General features: G+C 38.8%; 1 protein-coding gene across 1 annotated transcript in view; it reads left to right on the top strand.

The window, feature by feature from the left end:
• Positions 1-12,454, top strand: part of gucy1a2 (guanylate cyclase 1, soluble, alpha 2) — a 50,541-nt gene extending 38,087 nt beyond the window's left edge. Inside the window, exons 8-9 of the mRNA XM_034701882.1 lie at positions 6,654-6,808; positions 6,952-12,454. Coding sequence (XP_034557773.1) covers positions 6,654-6,808; positions 6,952-7,171 — 375 coding nt within the window. The 3' untranslated portion in view covers positions 7,172-12,454. The remainder of the gene's footprint in view (positions 1-6,653; positions 6,809-6,951) is intronic.
• The last annotated feature ends 345 nt before the right edge of the window (positions 12,455-12,799 follow it).

Raw genomic sequence — 12,799 nt, forward strand, 5'->3', positions numbered from 1 at the left:
ATTCTGTTGCTTTGTGCGTGTGCAACAAGTACAGTTCTGTGTCTGTGTCTGTATCTGTACCTGGATCCTGGTTCTGAATATGTTTGTGTTGGTATATGCACTTCATTTTATATCAGAAGGCACAAAAAATGTCAAGGTTACAGCATTGGGACAGTTTGTGCAGTTGCTATGGAAATACAGACTGCTTACTGTGCAGTTGCCATGGATATAACAAAATGACTTTTCATTGTTTGAAATAGACAGAGTGAATGTAAAAGAAGGGAAGGTATGAATTTAAGAGAGATGAATAGATGATGATTAAGTGATGGATAGAGAGCAGCACTGACTTCATGTTATTTTGTTTTTTTGTAAATAGCTTTGTTTTGCTTGGGTTGTTGGCTGTTCTTGGGCATCTGTGTTTGACTGCTCATTCTCTCTGGGCCAGCTGCACATATCACTAATAAAAAAACAAACAATAGAATTACCATTAAAGGGTGCACACCCTGCTGTGCCATACATTTGTCACATAGGCTGTCCCTATCATTGCACTGACAGAAGATGACAGGCTGTTTCCTGAACGTTTTCATTACAGAGCTTTAAATGTGTGTAGGAGTTGGGATGTTTCTTCCGAACAGAACATTTATGGAAATTAGCTTTCAGTTGTGATTATCAAGACATGAATCAAATACGTGTTTTTTGTTGTGTATTGATTCATAAAAAACAAACATTCCTCTTTGATCCCTGTTTACATGGGATAAACATGCAGCACAGATACAGCCCTGCATACTCTGACAAACTGTAAAACTCACCTTAAACATGTAAGACAGGACATGTCTTGGTTTTACTGTTAATTTAAAAAAAAAAATTTAAACACATATTCTAAATTCCCTGTGTACACATCAATTAGATGCTTTTAAAAACACAATGTTATGTCCCATGTGTCTTTGACCGACCGTGTTTCCATTCATGAAGTGTAATTTTGAACATCCATAAAAGGAATAGGCCTTTGCATTGGGGTGTGTGATTGGATGATATTAGATCATGAAGGGTTAGAGAACATGTCCACAATCTGCAAATCCAGAGATATCGTAGAATCGGCACATTCTTGTTCATGTTATTTACGTTTGCATGTTTAGAAAAGCTCAACAACTTCAACTCCTATAAAATGGCTAAACAGACTTGACATCTCATTAAGGCAATGCTGTAAATACAGAGTGCTTATTAAGTTCTTCCGGTTAGGGATCAGTATTGAAGTACATTATAGTAATGAATTGTGAGTTTTAATTATCTATGTGTGGTTGCTTTGGTGTTGCCTCTATGCCAACATATGCAGAACAGAGGATATTATTTCTGTTTAATGAACAAATGTTTAGCTGTGCCTACAAAATGCATCCATCATCCCAGTAGTTTCATAACATGTCATCACGCCAATAAACTGCAGATAGAAATGATCCATGTGGCTAACTCTGGCACCACAAATGAAAAGCTGGTAATGTGGGATTAATTGCAAAGATAAAAGTCATGTTTCATGGTCATGTGTCCATTTCTACCTGTATCAAACAGTATTTGACTTTACTGAAATATAAATTTGTATTTTAACTAAGGAGAGAAAAACGGAGGCCCAAGTTAGAAAACTAGGGTGCTTTCAAACCTGGATCCTTTGGAGGTAGTTTCCCCCCTTGGGTCATTTGTACATATGTGAGCACAGTAATCGCACTCTGATGCTGAACAAAACAAGCAACATCAAGAGGTGATCTCTGCTGGCTTCCAATTAAACCATGGAGCGGCTGGTTTGCAGTGAGAATGCAATAAAACCCGGAAAAATGATCAAATAGCTGCTTGACTCATCACACTAGGAGTAGTAAGCTTGTAGCAACAGATGCAGTAATACAGCAATTAGTTATCATAAAAGTAACAATAAGCTTATGTTACTCAAACTGGCTCAAATGGTTAACTGGCTAACATTAGTGCCTAGTGCAACCAGTATGCATGGCGTTCATTTACCTACACCTTGGGAAAAAGAGACTTCAACGTCACGATGTAAGGACAGGGCTGCGTTGGTGTGTACATACTTTGTGGTGTTGGGAAAATACAACACTTTAACATTTGAACATCTAAAATGGATCAAAAGGTGCATTTCAACCAAGAGTTCCGGGGTCTTTTAGCCCCCAGAACTACTTTACCCTGAACTAAAAGGTTCCTCTGCCCCCATTGTTGTCTGCGTTTCAACCGCGGGCTGAAGTCCCAGGTAGATTGTGCAAACCAGGCCAGTGACATATAGAGAAAAAAAATTATAATAAATAATAGTTTAAAATCTTAATAAATAACTAAACTAGTTTGCATTCCCAGGAACTCCCTCTGTGTTTCAACAACTGTGTAAACTCCACAAACACCGTTACGTTCAGGGGGAGATTATCTACCCCTGAACTAAATTTAGACCCTGGCTCCTCCGGTCGAAACGCATGTAGTTCAGGAGTAAAGTCCCTAGTTCCAGGGTAAAGTTCCTGCGGTCGAAAAGCACCTAAAGCAAACAAGCTACAGGTGTGAAAGCACCTTCAGTTTAAACCCCTCGTCTTAATGAAATGGAACAAAAAAGGAACACAGGATATTACTCCTCATGTCTTTCCTTGGTCCAGTCGCTGTCAGGGTCACTCATCACTGCTAGGTTGCCTTGGTAGCGTTACTTGGAAATGGTTTATCTATGTTGTACTGGCCGTACCTTTTAAACTGATTTAATACACTGAAAACAATGAACCTGACTTGGGGCCACAGACATGGAGGCTAAATCACATAGGTATGAGTGTTGCTACAGTAACAAGTAAAAGAACAATGCTCACCTCACTGGTTTAATGTCTCTTTAAGCACATTTGGTTTTGACATGTTTCAGAAATATACATAAAAACAACAGGAGCTAAGTGTTTATGTGAGAAGAGAGGATAGAGAGATATCTGCTGAATAACAGACAGGACACTGTTCTGTGTAATGCTTTGCTCCTAACATTGTCCATTTGTCTCAGAATAGAAAGGCCTTGCCAAGCATTTTTGGCCTGTTCTCTTGCTCTTCCACTTTTCCTCTCTCTCTCACACTCTGTCATCCCTCTTCCCCTCTTTCCGAAAATCTCCCCTCTGCAGCCTCTCTTGAACTCACCCCTTTCATTTTCCTCTTCTGACTTGCTCATCCTCTCACTTTTTATTCTTGTTCTCTTTTTTGTATTTTTCTCTCCTTTATGCTCTCCTCTTTCTTATCCATCCTCACTTCATGCTCATATAAAAGAGAGTTATAGAGGTATTCAACACTTCAACATCATAAATGCTGTTCACTGAGTGCACTCAACTCCAGCCAATGTTGCACTGTTATGCAAACTAGTATGAGAGCTGTGAGAGGATGGAGAGAAAATATTCAGTGAGAGAGCAATGGAGTGATCTGGGGACACAGAGGAAAATATACAGCGGTGTGAGGTGTCAAGAGACAAACACATATAGAATTCAAAACATATATACGGTTTCCTCTGTATATCTGCTTCAGTTTCAGGTCACTACGATGGCTTTGTGCTTTTGTGTGTGTGTGTGTGTGTGTGTGTGTGTGTGTGTGTGTGTGTGTGGGTGTGGGTGTGGGTGGGTGTGGGTGTGGGTGTATGAGTACGTGGGTGGGAGTGAATGTTAGGGATGTAGTGTTCAACCTGTAACTGCTAGCATAAACAGTCCCTAAACTACCAGTTTTCCAAAAGTCCAACAGTCTGCTTCGCATGCTAAGCTCTATTTTTTAATCACTATATCGGCACCAGTAAATCTGAAGGCAGCTAACAGCTAATTTAAGCCTCATCTGACTTCAACAAAATAGTGCTAAAGCATCGCCAATATAACTAGGTCTACGCCCGACAGGTGCAATGTAGCCATGTTGAGTACTTGTTTACATCAAGTGAATGTTTTGTTCACTGTGGTACATTCAGACTTTTGCGATGACTTCATTATGGATGCTTATATTGCAATAACCATGAAATTGTGGTTTAATACGCACAGTATCAGATAGCTCAATTTAATCATTTAACAATGGGCAAACTAAAGTGTTCAGCAATAACACAACCTAAAACAAGACATTTGATTCACAGTCTTATCAAAGGAGGGCTGCAAATCCTCAAGTTAACCAGCCTTTGTTGGACATTTATATTTTTTATATATTTTTTTATTTACTTTTTCCGTTATACATATATAGATTTGTGCTCATAAGTTTACATACCCTGGCAGAATTTGTGATTTTTTTTGGCCCCTTTTCAGAGAATAAGAATGATAAGAGAAAAACTACAACTACAACAAGACAACTGTGTTTACTATTTTTATATCATAATGACAACAGAAACTACCCAAGAAATCATGAATTCTGCCCGGGCATGTAAACTTATGAGCATAACTGTACCATAAGAAAAGCAAACAAACAAATGAAACAAAAACAGACAAATACACATTTAAACAAAAGAAAACAGAACAAACCACACAAAAAACAAGCCCTCTTTAAATAAAAGTAAGCTGATAGAAAAAAATATATATATACATTTTTTGTTCACAACTGAAATGAACAAAAAATGCTGTTTTATTAACATTTTTTTTTAACTATGAGGCCACCTCTCTGTATAACACAATACAGTTAGACAACACTACAGATGACACCTTGTAATGCCTACAGAGTTGAAGTGGCCATATTGCAGAACTTTTGCATCAGTTGGAGGTAGGTGGCTCTAATAAACTGGCAACTGGGTGTAAATAAAGCAACACTGACTCTATAACAACTCCCTCCACTCTCCATCTCAGTCCATCCCTATCTCTGCATCCTTCTGTCAGCTCGGCTAGAGGCCTCCATGCGATTGGATGTTTGTGCTGCTGCGCCATTTTCTCATTGGCTCGCAGAGGGCCATGTGCTCTGAATGCTGACTCATATCGAAAAAGGAGGAGAGGAGAGTATGAACATTGCTGTGTCTGTGTTTTGAGACTAAGAAATAAAGAGGATAGTGGGCGCTGGATGCAGATTTGTTTGTGTGTGTGTGTGTGTGTGTGTGTGAGAGAGAGAGAGTGTATGTGTGTGTTTGTGTGTTTGTGTGTGATTGTGTGTGGATGTCTGTTGTAGAGACAGAGACAGACAAGTGCATGACCATCTGTAAGCTGTTTAGCTGAAAAATAGGTCACACAAGTGCACCTACCAGATTTTCTCTCACTTTCTGTCTCTCTGGTTTTCTTTCTCACTCCTACAGTACTGTCAAGGTTCTGCCTTCTAAATATAAGTGTATTTTGCCTCTCTCTGTTGCTGTCTCTCTCTCTCCTTTGTCTTTTTTTCTGTCTTACTGTCTGTGCTCTCTACCTCACTACCCCCATCGCCTGTTGTTGCCATGGCTACCTTGCAGTATGCTGGCATGCACACGGCAGCGTTGGATACCTAGGTGATGGGACACTCATTAGAAATCTTCTGGGTTCCCCCGACTCCTTTTGTGTGTTTGTTTGTGTACGTCTGTGTGTACGCTGAATGTATGGTAACTTGTTCCCAAGTGCTGGAAATAAATAGTTGGTCAAGTGGCCGTGAAGTGGCATCATCAAATTGGATAAATGGCCAGATTGCTCCTACTCTGCCTTAAGCCATTTATAGATTCATACCTCAGCCAGATTATTATATGAACACTGCGTTGCTGCCATATATCTGTTACCAAGAGAAGGGAGGAGCAATTATAGAATTGATTTTCTCCATCATTCAATCTAGCTATTGTATGATTTTAACATCCCAAAAATGTGCTTGAAATCTCATTAGATGATGGCTACACTAAAATTAAGTGTGATTTTTATTGCCAATCTCTATACAGTGGACAATAGAGTGCACAGAAGACAAAACAAGATACCCTGACTCACCCATGCTTGGTTCGAGTAGATCCAGGTTGGTCTAAAAATCAGACTACATATTATGTTAAAAAAGCCAATACAAAGTGAAAAATTTCCTCTTTTTGATCAAATCCCCCCATGTCTGCTGGAATGGTATTTTCTATCAGTCCAAAACTTGACCGTATATGATAGAATCATCCCATGAAGAAGAAGACTGTTTTAATTTTTTGCACATTTAAAACCAATAGCAAGCGGCAACCTCCGGTCTCAAACGATGAAGCCCATGCGGAAGTGCTATAAACTGCAATACATGGAAAATCCGCTTGAGGCTGGCTGCAGAAACACCGGAAACCATATAGGAATGAATGGGAAAAAGACGATCTTTGCAGCATTAATAAACATGTTTACAGCCTGGTTCAAAAAACGGCTTGGCCCCCCTGAAGCTAATCTCTCTAATGGCACACACTGTATGGGGGGTGAATTTTTTTCTAACGTGATGGCTCAGAAGATATTAAGATTACCAGTTTTGCCCAAATAAGGACATGACTGACATAATGTGTTCCGGTCGGGAACACATAGCTGTTGGCTAGGAGGCTCACACTACGTCACACTCTGCCTTGTTGAGTTCCGCATTTCCAATATGGCTGCTGCCGTCGATTTGCTTCAAAACAGCTCTCAGGAACAGATGGGTGACGTCATGGATACTACGTCCATATTTTATACAGTCTATGACCAATAGTTGTGTTGTTAATATTTTCTTTCTTTTTTCTCTCATCATTCTTCTCCCACCTTCCTCCCCCTCTCTCTGTCTCTCAGCTAAGGATAGGTATCCACACAGGCTCTGTGCTGGCAGGCGTGGTCGGGGTTAAAATGCCACGGTATTGCCTCTTTGGAAACAATGTGACACTGGCCAGCAAGTTTGAATCTGGCAGCCAGCCTAGGTGCATCAATGTTAGTCCCACGACTTACCAGTAAGTAACAGCAGTACTTCAACGCACAGAAATAGTGCATGTGCATGGACAGAAACCATGTATGGTTTTGTTTTAAACCCTGTTGCCATCGTATAAGGGTTTTATGGTACTTACTAAAGTCTGTATAAATGATCTCTCCACAGGTTGCTGAAAGATGATCGTTCTTTTTCATTCGTCCCTCGGTCACGGCTGGAGCTTCCAGAGAACTTTCCCAAAGAGATCCCAGGGACATGTTACTTTCTGGAGGCGGGGACATCCCACAGCCATGCCTCACTGACCAGCTCTCGCTCTGCTCCCCCGGCCTCTATGAGGAAAGTCTCCTACAGCATCGGCACCATGTTTCTAAGAGAAACAAGTTTGTAGGTCCCGTACACAGACTCGGATACAAGATATTCATTTTGTGAGAGGCTGAATTTGAACTTCTTCAAACGTTCAGGAAATAAATCTCACAGATCCTTGGATATGCAAATGCATTATGTGAAAACTTGGATACGTACCTGTGGAATGGTCTATATGAATGATTACTAAAAAGATTCTCACATCATGGGTACAAAAACGAACTAAATGCCCTCATCTTCCCCAAGCAAGGGAGATATGCTTCAAAAGACTTAAAGAACAGCAACTTTGCTAGTTTCACACAGACTCCAAGAACTGACAGGGTCATTTAGCAGAGAGACCTTAATTTAAAACTTGATCTAGCTGGATTTTTCAGCTTCATACCTGGTTTCTAACTATCTCCATTGGCCCTTTCTCCCAGCTTGTACCCTGACCTGGAGCTAGAGTCAGGGGGCTTCAAGAAAACCTGGACACAGACCAGTGCTGCACTTGTTAGGCATCAACAGAATTGCGTAGATAGAACAAATCTACTGTACATTAACACAGTGGATGCCGAGGAATGAGGATGTATGAACTCTCAGAAGTTAGCAACATTGCCACAAATGTTTGCTTTGCATCATGGCCTCTTGTACAACAAAGTCCACTGCTGAAGAACAATACAGCTCCCCGTCCTCCTCCTACAGCTGTTGCTAAATCTTGTCATGCTTTACCAAACTTGATTCCAACATCTGCTGCTCGTTACATCAGCCTACAGTAGGACCAGGTAGTTGGGCTTGGGAGACACAATGAGAGGCATAGACGCGTTGATACAGAGATGGGGGTCATCAACAGAAGAATGCCAAAAATGCTAGTACTAAGCTAATCTTAGAGCCTTTACTGCTTATAACCCACAGCAAACTATAGCCAACAAAAATCCAGCCATGTCATCGCAAGTAATACATTTAAGACTGACAATTATACCCAGCTTTGTGCCTTTTTACAGCTCAAACCAGAACACATACAAGATGGACTCATTCAAAATGTTTGAACAGAATAAAACACGATGAGCGCTTCTTTTATCTTACGCTTATTAGTTTAAATTTTTTTTCTTGACAACATTTCAGTTCAGCTACAGTTGATTGTGAACCTTTTGAATGAGGTTATGTCATGTGCCAAAGGTTTTGAGTCACATTTAAACCTGTGATGTCAGGTTATGGTAGGCGCCTTATCCCACCAAGCTACCAGGACACTAGTTGTATCTTTCTTTTTTGAGACATTCACGGTTGGCAGGCAAGATAAATCAAGCTCTCCTCAAACTGTTCAAGCATTTTAAATTCTGTTCTGTTGTCCAGATCTATCAATAATACACAGAAATAGCATCAACATTGTAGTACTCACTTAAACATAATCATAGTGTGCATGTTCGACATGGTTCACAATGAAATACATTGACATACATTATTGTTTTTATCTACACTGTTTTTAACCATGTGGATTATAAAAAGTATTCACTTGCCCCGTGCAAATATAAGGGACATAATAAACTCAGCAGGAACCTCAGGCCTCAGCATAACTTGGTAGTTCAGTAACCCAAACAGGAAGAAGTTCTGGCCCAAGATCATTTTTAACATAAAATGGGGAATGGGTAAAATGTTTCATATTTTACAGATGAGTCAAATTTGGATTATTAAGGTCACTCAGTACGTGGCTTTCAGAGTCATAACATAGTGACTTAAATAGAATACTAATGATAAATTGAGTTGGGGTATTGTCTCACCCTGTTGGTATTCCACGTTACATAACCACCTGATTTATTTTTATGTGGTTTAAGTTTCTGATAAGATAACTATTTGACTTACCAATGATAACACCTTCAGAAAGTAAAACAAATACATTTTATATGAAAGAAAAATCCAACACAGATTAACTTAAATTAACTTTTAAACAAACTTAACTCCAGCAGGAATGCAAGAGGAGCATGTTGCCAGGTCACTACATCTTGCCAAATAATACACTAATTAATGAAACTCTGAAGATCAAACAAAATGTGCCAACTGAAGTCTAAGACAGCACCAGCACAGGCTAATATCTGCTCTAATGTTAAGGTGTTGTACCTGCTCTCTGTTTCAAGGACCTTGGCAGGGATTCATCAGGAACATGTGCTGGCTGTGCTATGTAAAACCCTGTTTGAAGGAACACATCAGAGAGGTAACTTACTTCTACCAAACAGACTCATGACCATCTGGGAGGGTTTCACCCAGTAACAGGCACTGTACCATCTGACTGACATTAACACCAGCATAACAAAGCAATGTGCCATGTTCAAGCAAGGATGGGAGGATGGAATATAATAACATCAACAAGATTATCTGTAGCCTTTCTGGCTGTTTGAGCCAGAGATGTGCTAAAAGTGCCAGGAAACTGGGGTCAAGGGTCATTATTATCATAAATTATCAAATTCTCTCATCCGATTCTGTCCGGGTTAGAGAGCTTGTATCATCATACAGACATTTTAGAATATATTTTTCATAGTCTTATCCATATTTGATGTAAATGAAATAACTATAACCTATTTTTGAAATAGTTCCCTGCTGCTTTAAATATTCAAAGAATTATAGGACTAACATGGACGTGACAGCTGTAAGAGATGAATCCAACCATTAACCACATGTGATGGGGTTTTTAGTTTTTACCAACAAAAGTATCAACTTTAAAACTGGGTGCAGTTGTTTAGGGTTCAATCAGATATTTTTAAACCAATATCTCTTTTCTAAGTGTAAATGGTAACTAAAGACAAGTTGTGACCTAGAGTCTCAAACAGTATACATTTGATTTTTGAGCTTGCTACACCCTTTTGAAAGCAGCATAATGCTAACAGTGTATTGATAACAAAACTAAAAAGCTTCTTTTTAAAAAAGGGATTGTAACATTCTTTTTTTTTTGTGACATTACAGTGAACCAGAATCCACAACACCCAATGGGAAATCTGAGACAACACATTCTGTATTTTTCCACATTACTGACTCAGAATAATACCACTTTGACATTTCTCTTTGTAGTAATGTTGATGAGCTGGCCAAGAAAAAATACAAAGGTCAAATACACCAGAGAGTGGTTTATCAAGTTCTCCCAGAGCTTGGGGAAGTTTCCCACATCTGGGAATCCCCAGAGCTGGGAAAATTGATAGCAATTATCCTTTTCCCTTATAATAAACTAAAGTATATTTTTCATATGCTGAGAGCCACATGGGCTATTTTATAAAAATCTACAGTTTTCAGAGCAGTACCTAAAGTCCCACAGGTCTATTTTAGTTTGATGGAAAACCCCGTATGGACAAAATGACTAATAGGCGGTCTCTTGAGCATCAGCATATTACAGGGGGCTTAACACAAACCACAGGACAAGGAACAATGTGATGTTACTGTTTAAGAGGTAATATGGCAACACAATTTTTAAATGATACATTAGGAAAAGTGGACAAGATGACATATATATGAATAAAAATAATGATGTGCCAATCATTAATCTGGTTTGTTATTAGTGATAGCCATTGTTGCTAGCTAAGGCGATTAGCTACCTTTATAAACCTTTTGTACTTTCTTCTGTGATCATGAAGGACTTAGTCTGACTATTTAGTTGTTACTCAAGGTTTAATTGAATTATATTATCCCGCAAAAAATAAAAGTGCAAAAAATCTACAATGAGGAAAGTTCAGTGCATGTATGCTGTTATTGCATCAAGCAGTAAAAAAAGGACTACATTTCCTGAGTGTCTTTAAGGCAGGTGAACCACTCTCATGTGTATTTCACAGTGATGTCATTATTTGGGGTGAACTTTCCTCGGACAGCCTTTCACATGTACTGACACACAATAAATCCCTGACAGCAACCTTGGTGGTATTCCATGATACGTAAATGCATTCATGTGTCCTTGTACTAAATCTGTTATAGCATAAATGTAGTTTTTTACATTCAACTTCAGCAGTGCCTGAATTCTGTATCTTGTCTAAATCAAGGACATTACATCAGCGTTACACCCACGCAACTTGTGTGCACTGCTCACATCTCCAAGTCTGAAAATTCTTGGCATTGTATTAGACGTTTGGTGGTAGAAGTCTTGCTGATATGGTGCAGAGGCGTTTCAGGTACTAGTTCTCTACAGTGTTGTCAGTCGCGGACTGTTACACTGCAGTGCAGACTGTGGTTCAGTTAAACAAAGACATCCCAACTGAAGTGGCAATACCACTGAGCTGTACTGACTGTGTCAAATATAGACACATGTTGCCATGAGCTGTAGATAAGTGTGGGAAGGTCGAGTGAGTTTGGCAGTGTACAAGCTTTTTAATTTTGTATTAAAGGCCTGTGGTACCCATAACAATTTAGTACATTTAATATCTATTTATAATATCCAAAATGAAGAGCGGAAATTGTAATAAAATTCATAAATGTTTTCTTAAGTATAATTCACAAAGTTATTTCACATTGTCATAATTTTCACTGCTTTGTTTGACTTCTTTTTCAGCCTGACTTCATTTGTATGTGTGCTATCAAAAATTAGGTTTAAATTGAACAACATGACAGTATTTAACAGAACCAGCTTGCTGTAGAGTCATGCCTTTGTTATTTAAAGAAAACTAAGAAAAAACTTTATTGTCATTTTTTTCAGTCCATATTAAATTTGAATGAAGTATTTTGTTTAACTGAATGAAAATGATATCATTTTGATTGAAAGAAAGCAACTAGACATGGTTATTTTTGCAGGACATGTGGTCAAATGTGACAAATGGTCCAACCCCCTTCCCCCTGCCCCACCCCAAAACCCAGCTTAGTCCAAGTTGATGGGAAACTGGTCCCTATTTGTTTGACAAAAACCTGATTTGAATAGCAGAAACAAACATGGCCTATAATGTGTCATACATGTCCAGGGTCCTCCTCATGGATGTGCATTAATCTGATCTACAATTAATCAACATTTAATAACTTCACTCACAGGAGAATAGTAGCTTCCATTACATTTGTTCACCAGCTAAGTTTGAAACCAATATTTAATACTTGTATTTGTGAAATTTTACAACTTATTATTTTACTGGCATTTCTCTGTTGGAGGTACTGTGCGGTGTCAGAAATCGGGTCTGAGTTTTTGTATTTTGACGCCATGTTGTAAACATACAGAGCCAACCCTGGACATGAACTCAGTTTGAGCCTGTGTTTGAAATTGTGTGTGTGCTGAAGAGGCTTGATGACTGCTGTTGGTTTCTGACTGACATTAAGGGCACATCTTCTGTCTTATATAATGTAAATAAAAACACCAAGTATCTTTAATAAGGAAAAATGACTGTGGCTGCTTCTGTATAAAAATGCATTTACACATTTCTATATTACTGACAGGAGAGTGAGTTTGTGAGTATGCATTCGAGTGTGCAACACTAAAAATATAAAAATCAACTTCTTTAGACGTTCACATTATTATCTCGCTTTATGAATTTATTTTTTCGAGTATGTTATCTGTACTACAGATAACTGCTCGAGTAGACCAGAACTTCTAATCAATTAAGAAGAGCTTAATCACACAGATATCTCAGAGCACTTTACATAAAGAGAAAGTCTTAATTTATCTGACATTGATAATAAATCACCAGTGAACAAACACTTGGCACAGGAGGAAGAGAAAACAAAC

This window comes from Notolabrus celidotus, chromosome 14 (genome assembly GCF_009762535.1).
Source record: "Notolabrus celidotus isolate fNotCel1 chromosome 14, fNotCel1.pri, whole genome shotgun sequence".
Lineage (NCBI taxonomy): Eukaryota > Metazoa > Chordata > Actinopteri > Labriformes > Labridae > Notolabrus > Notolabrus celidotus.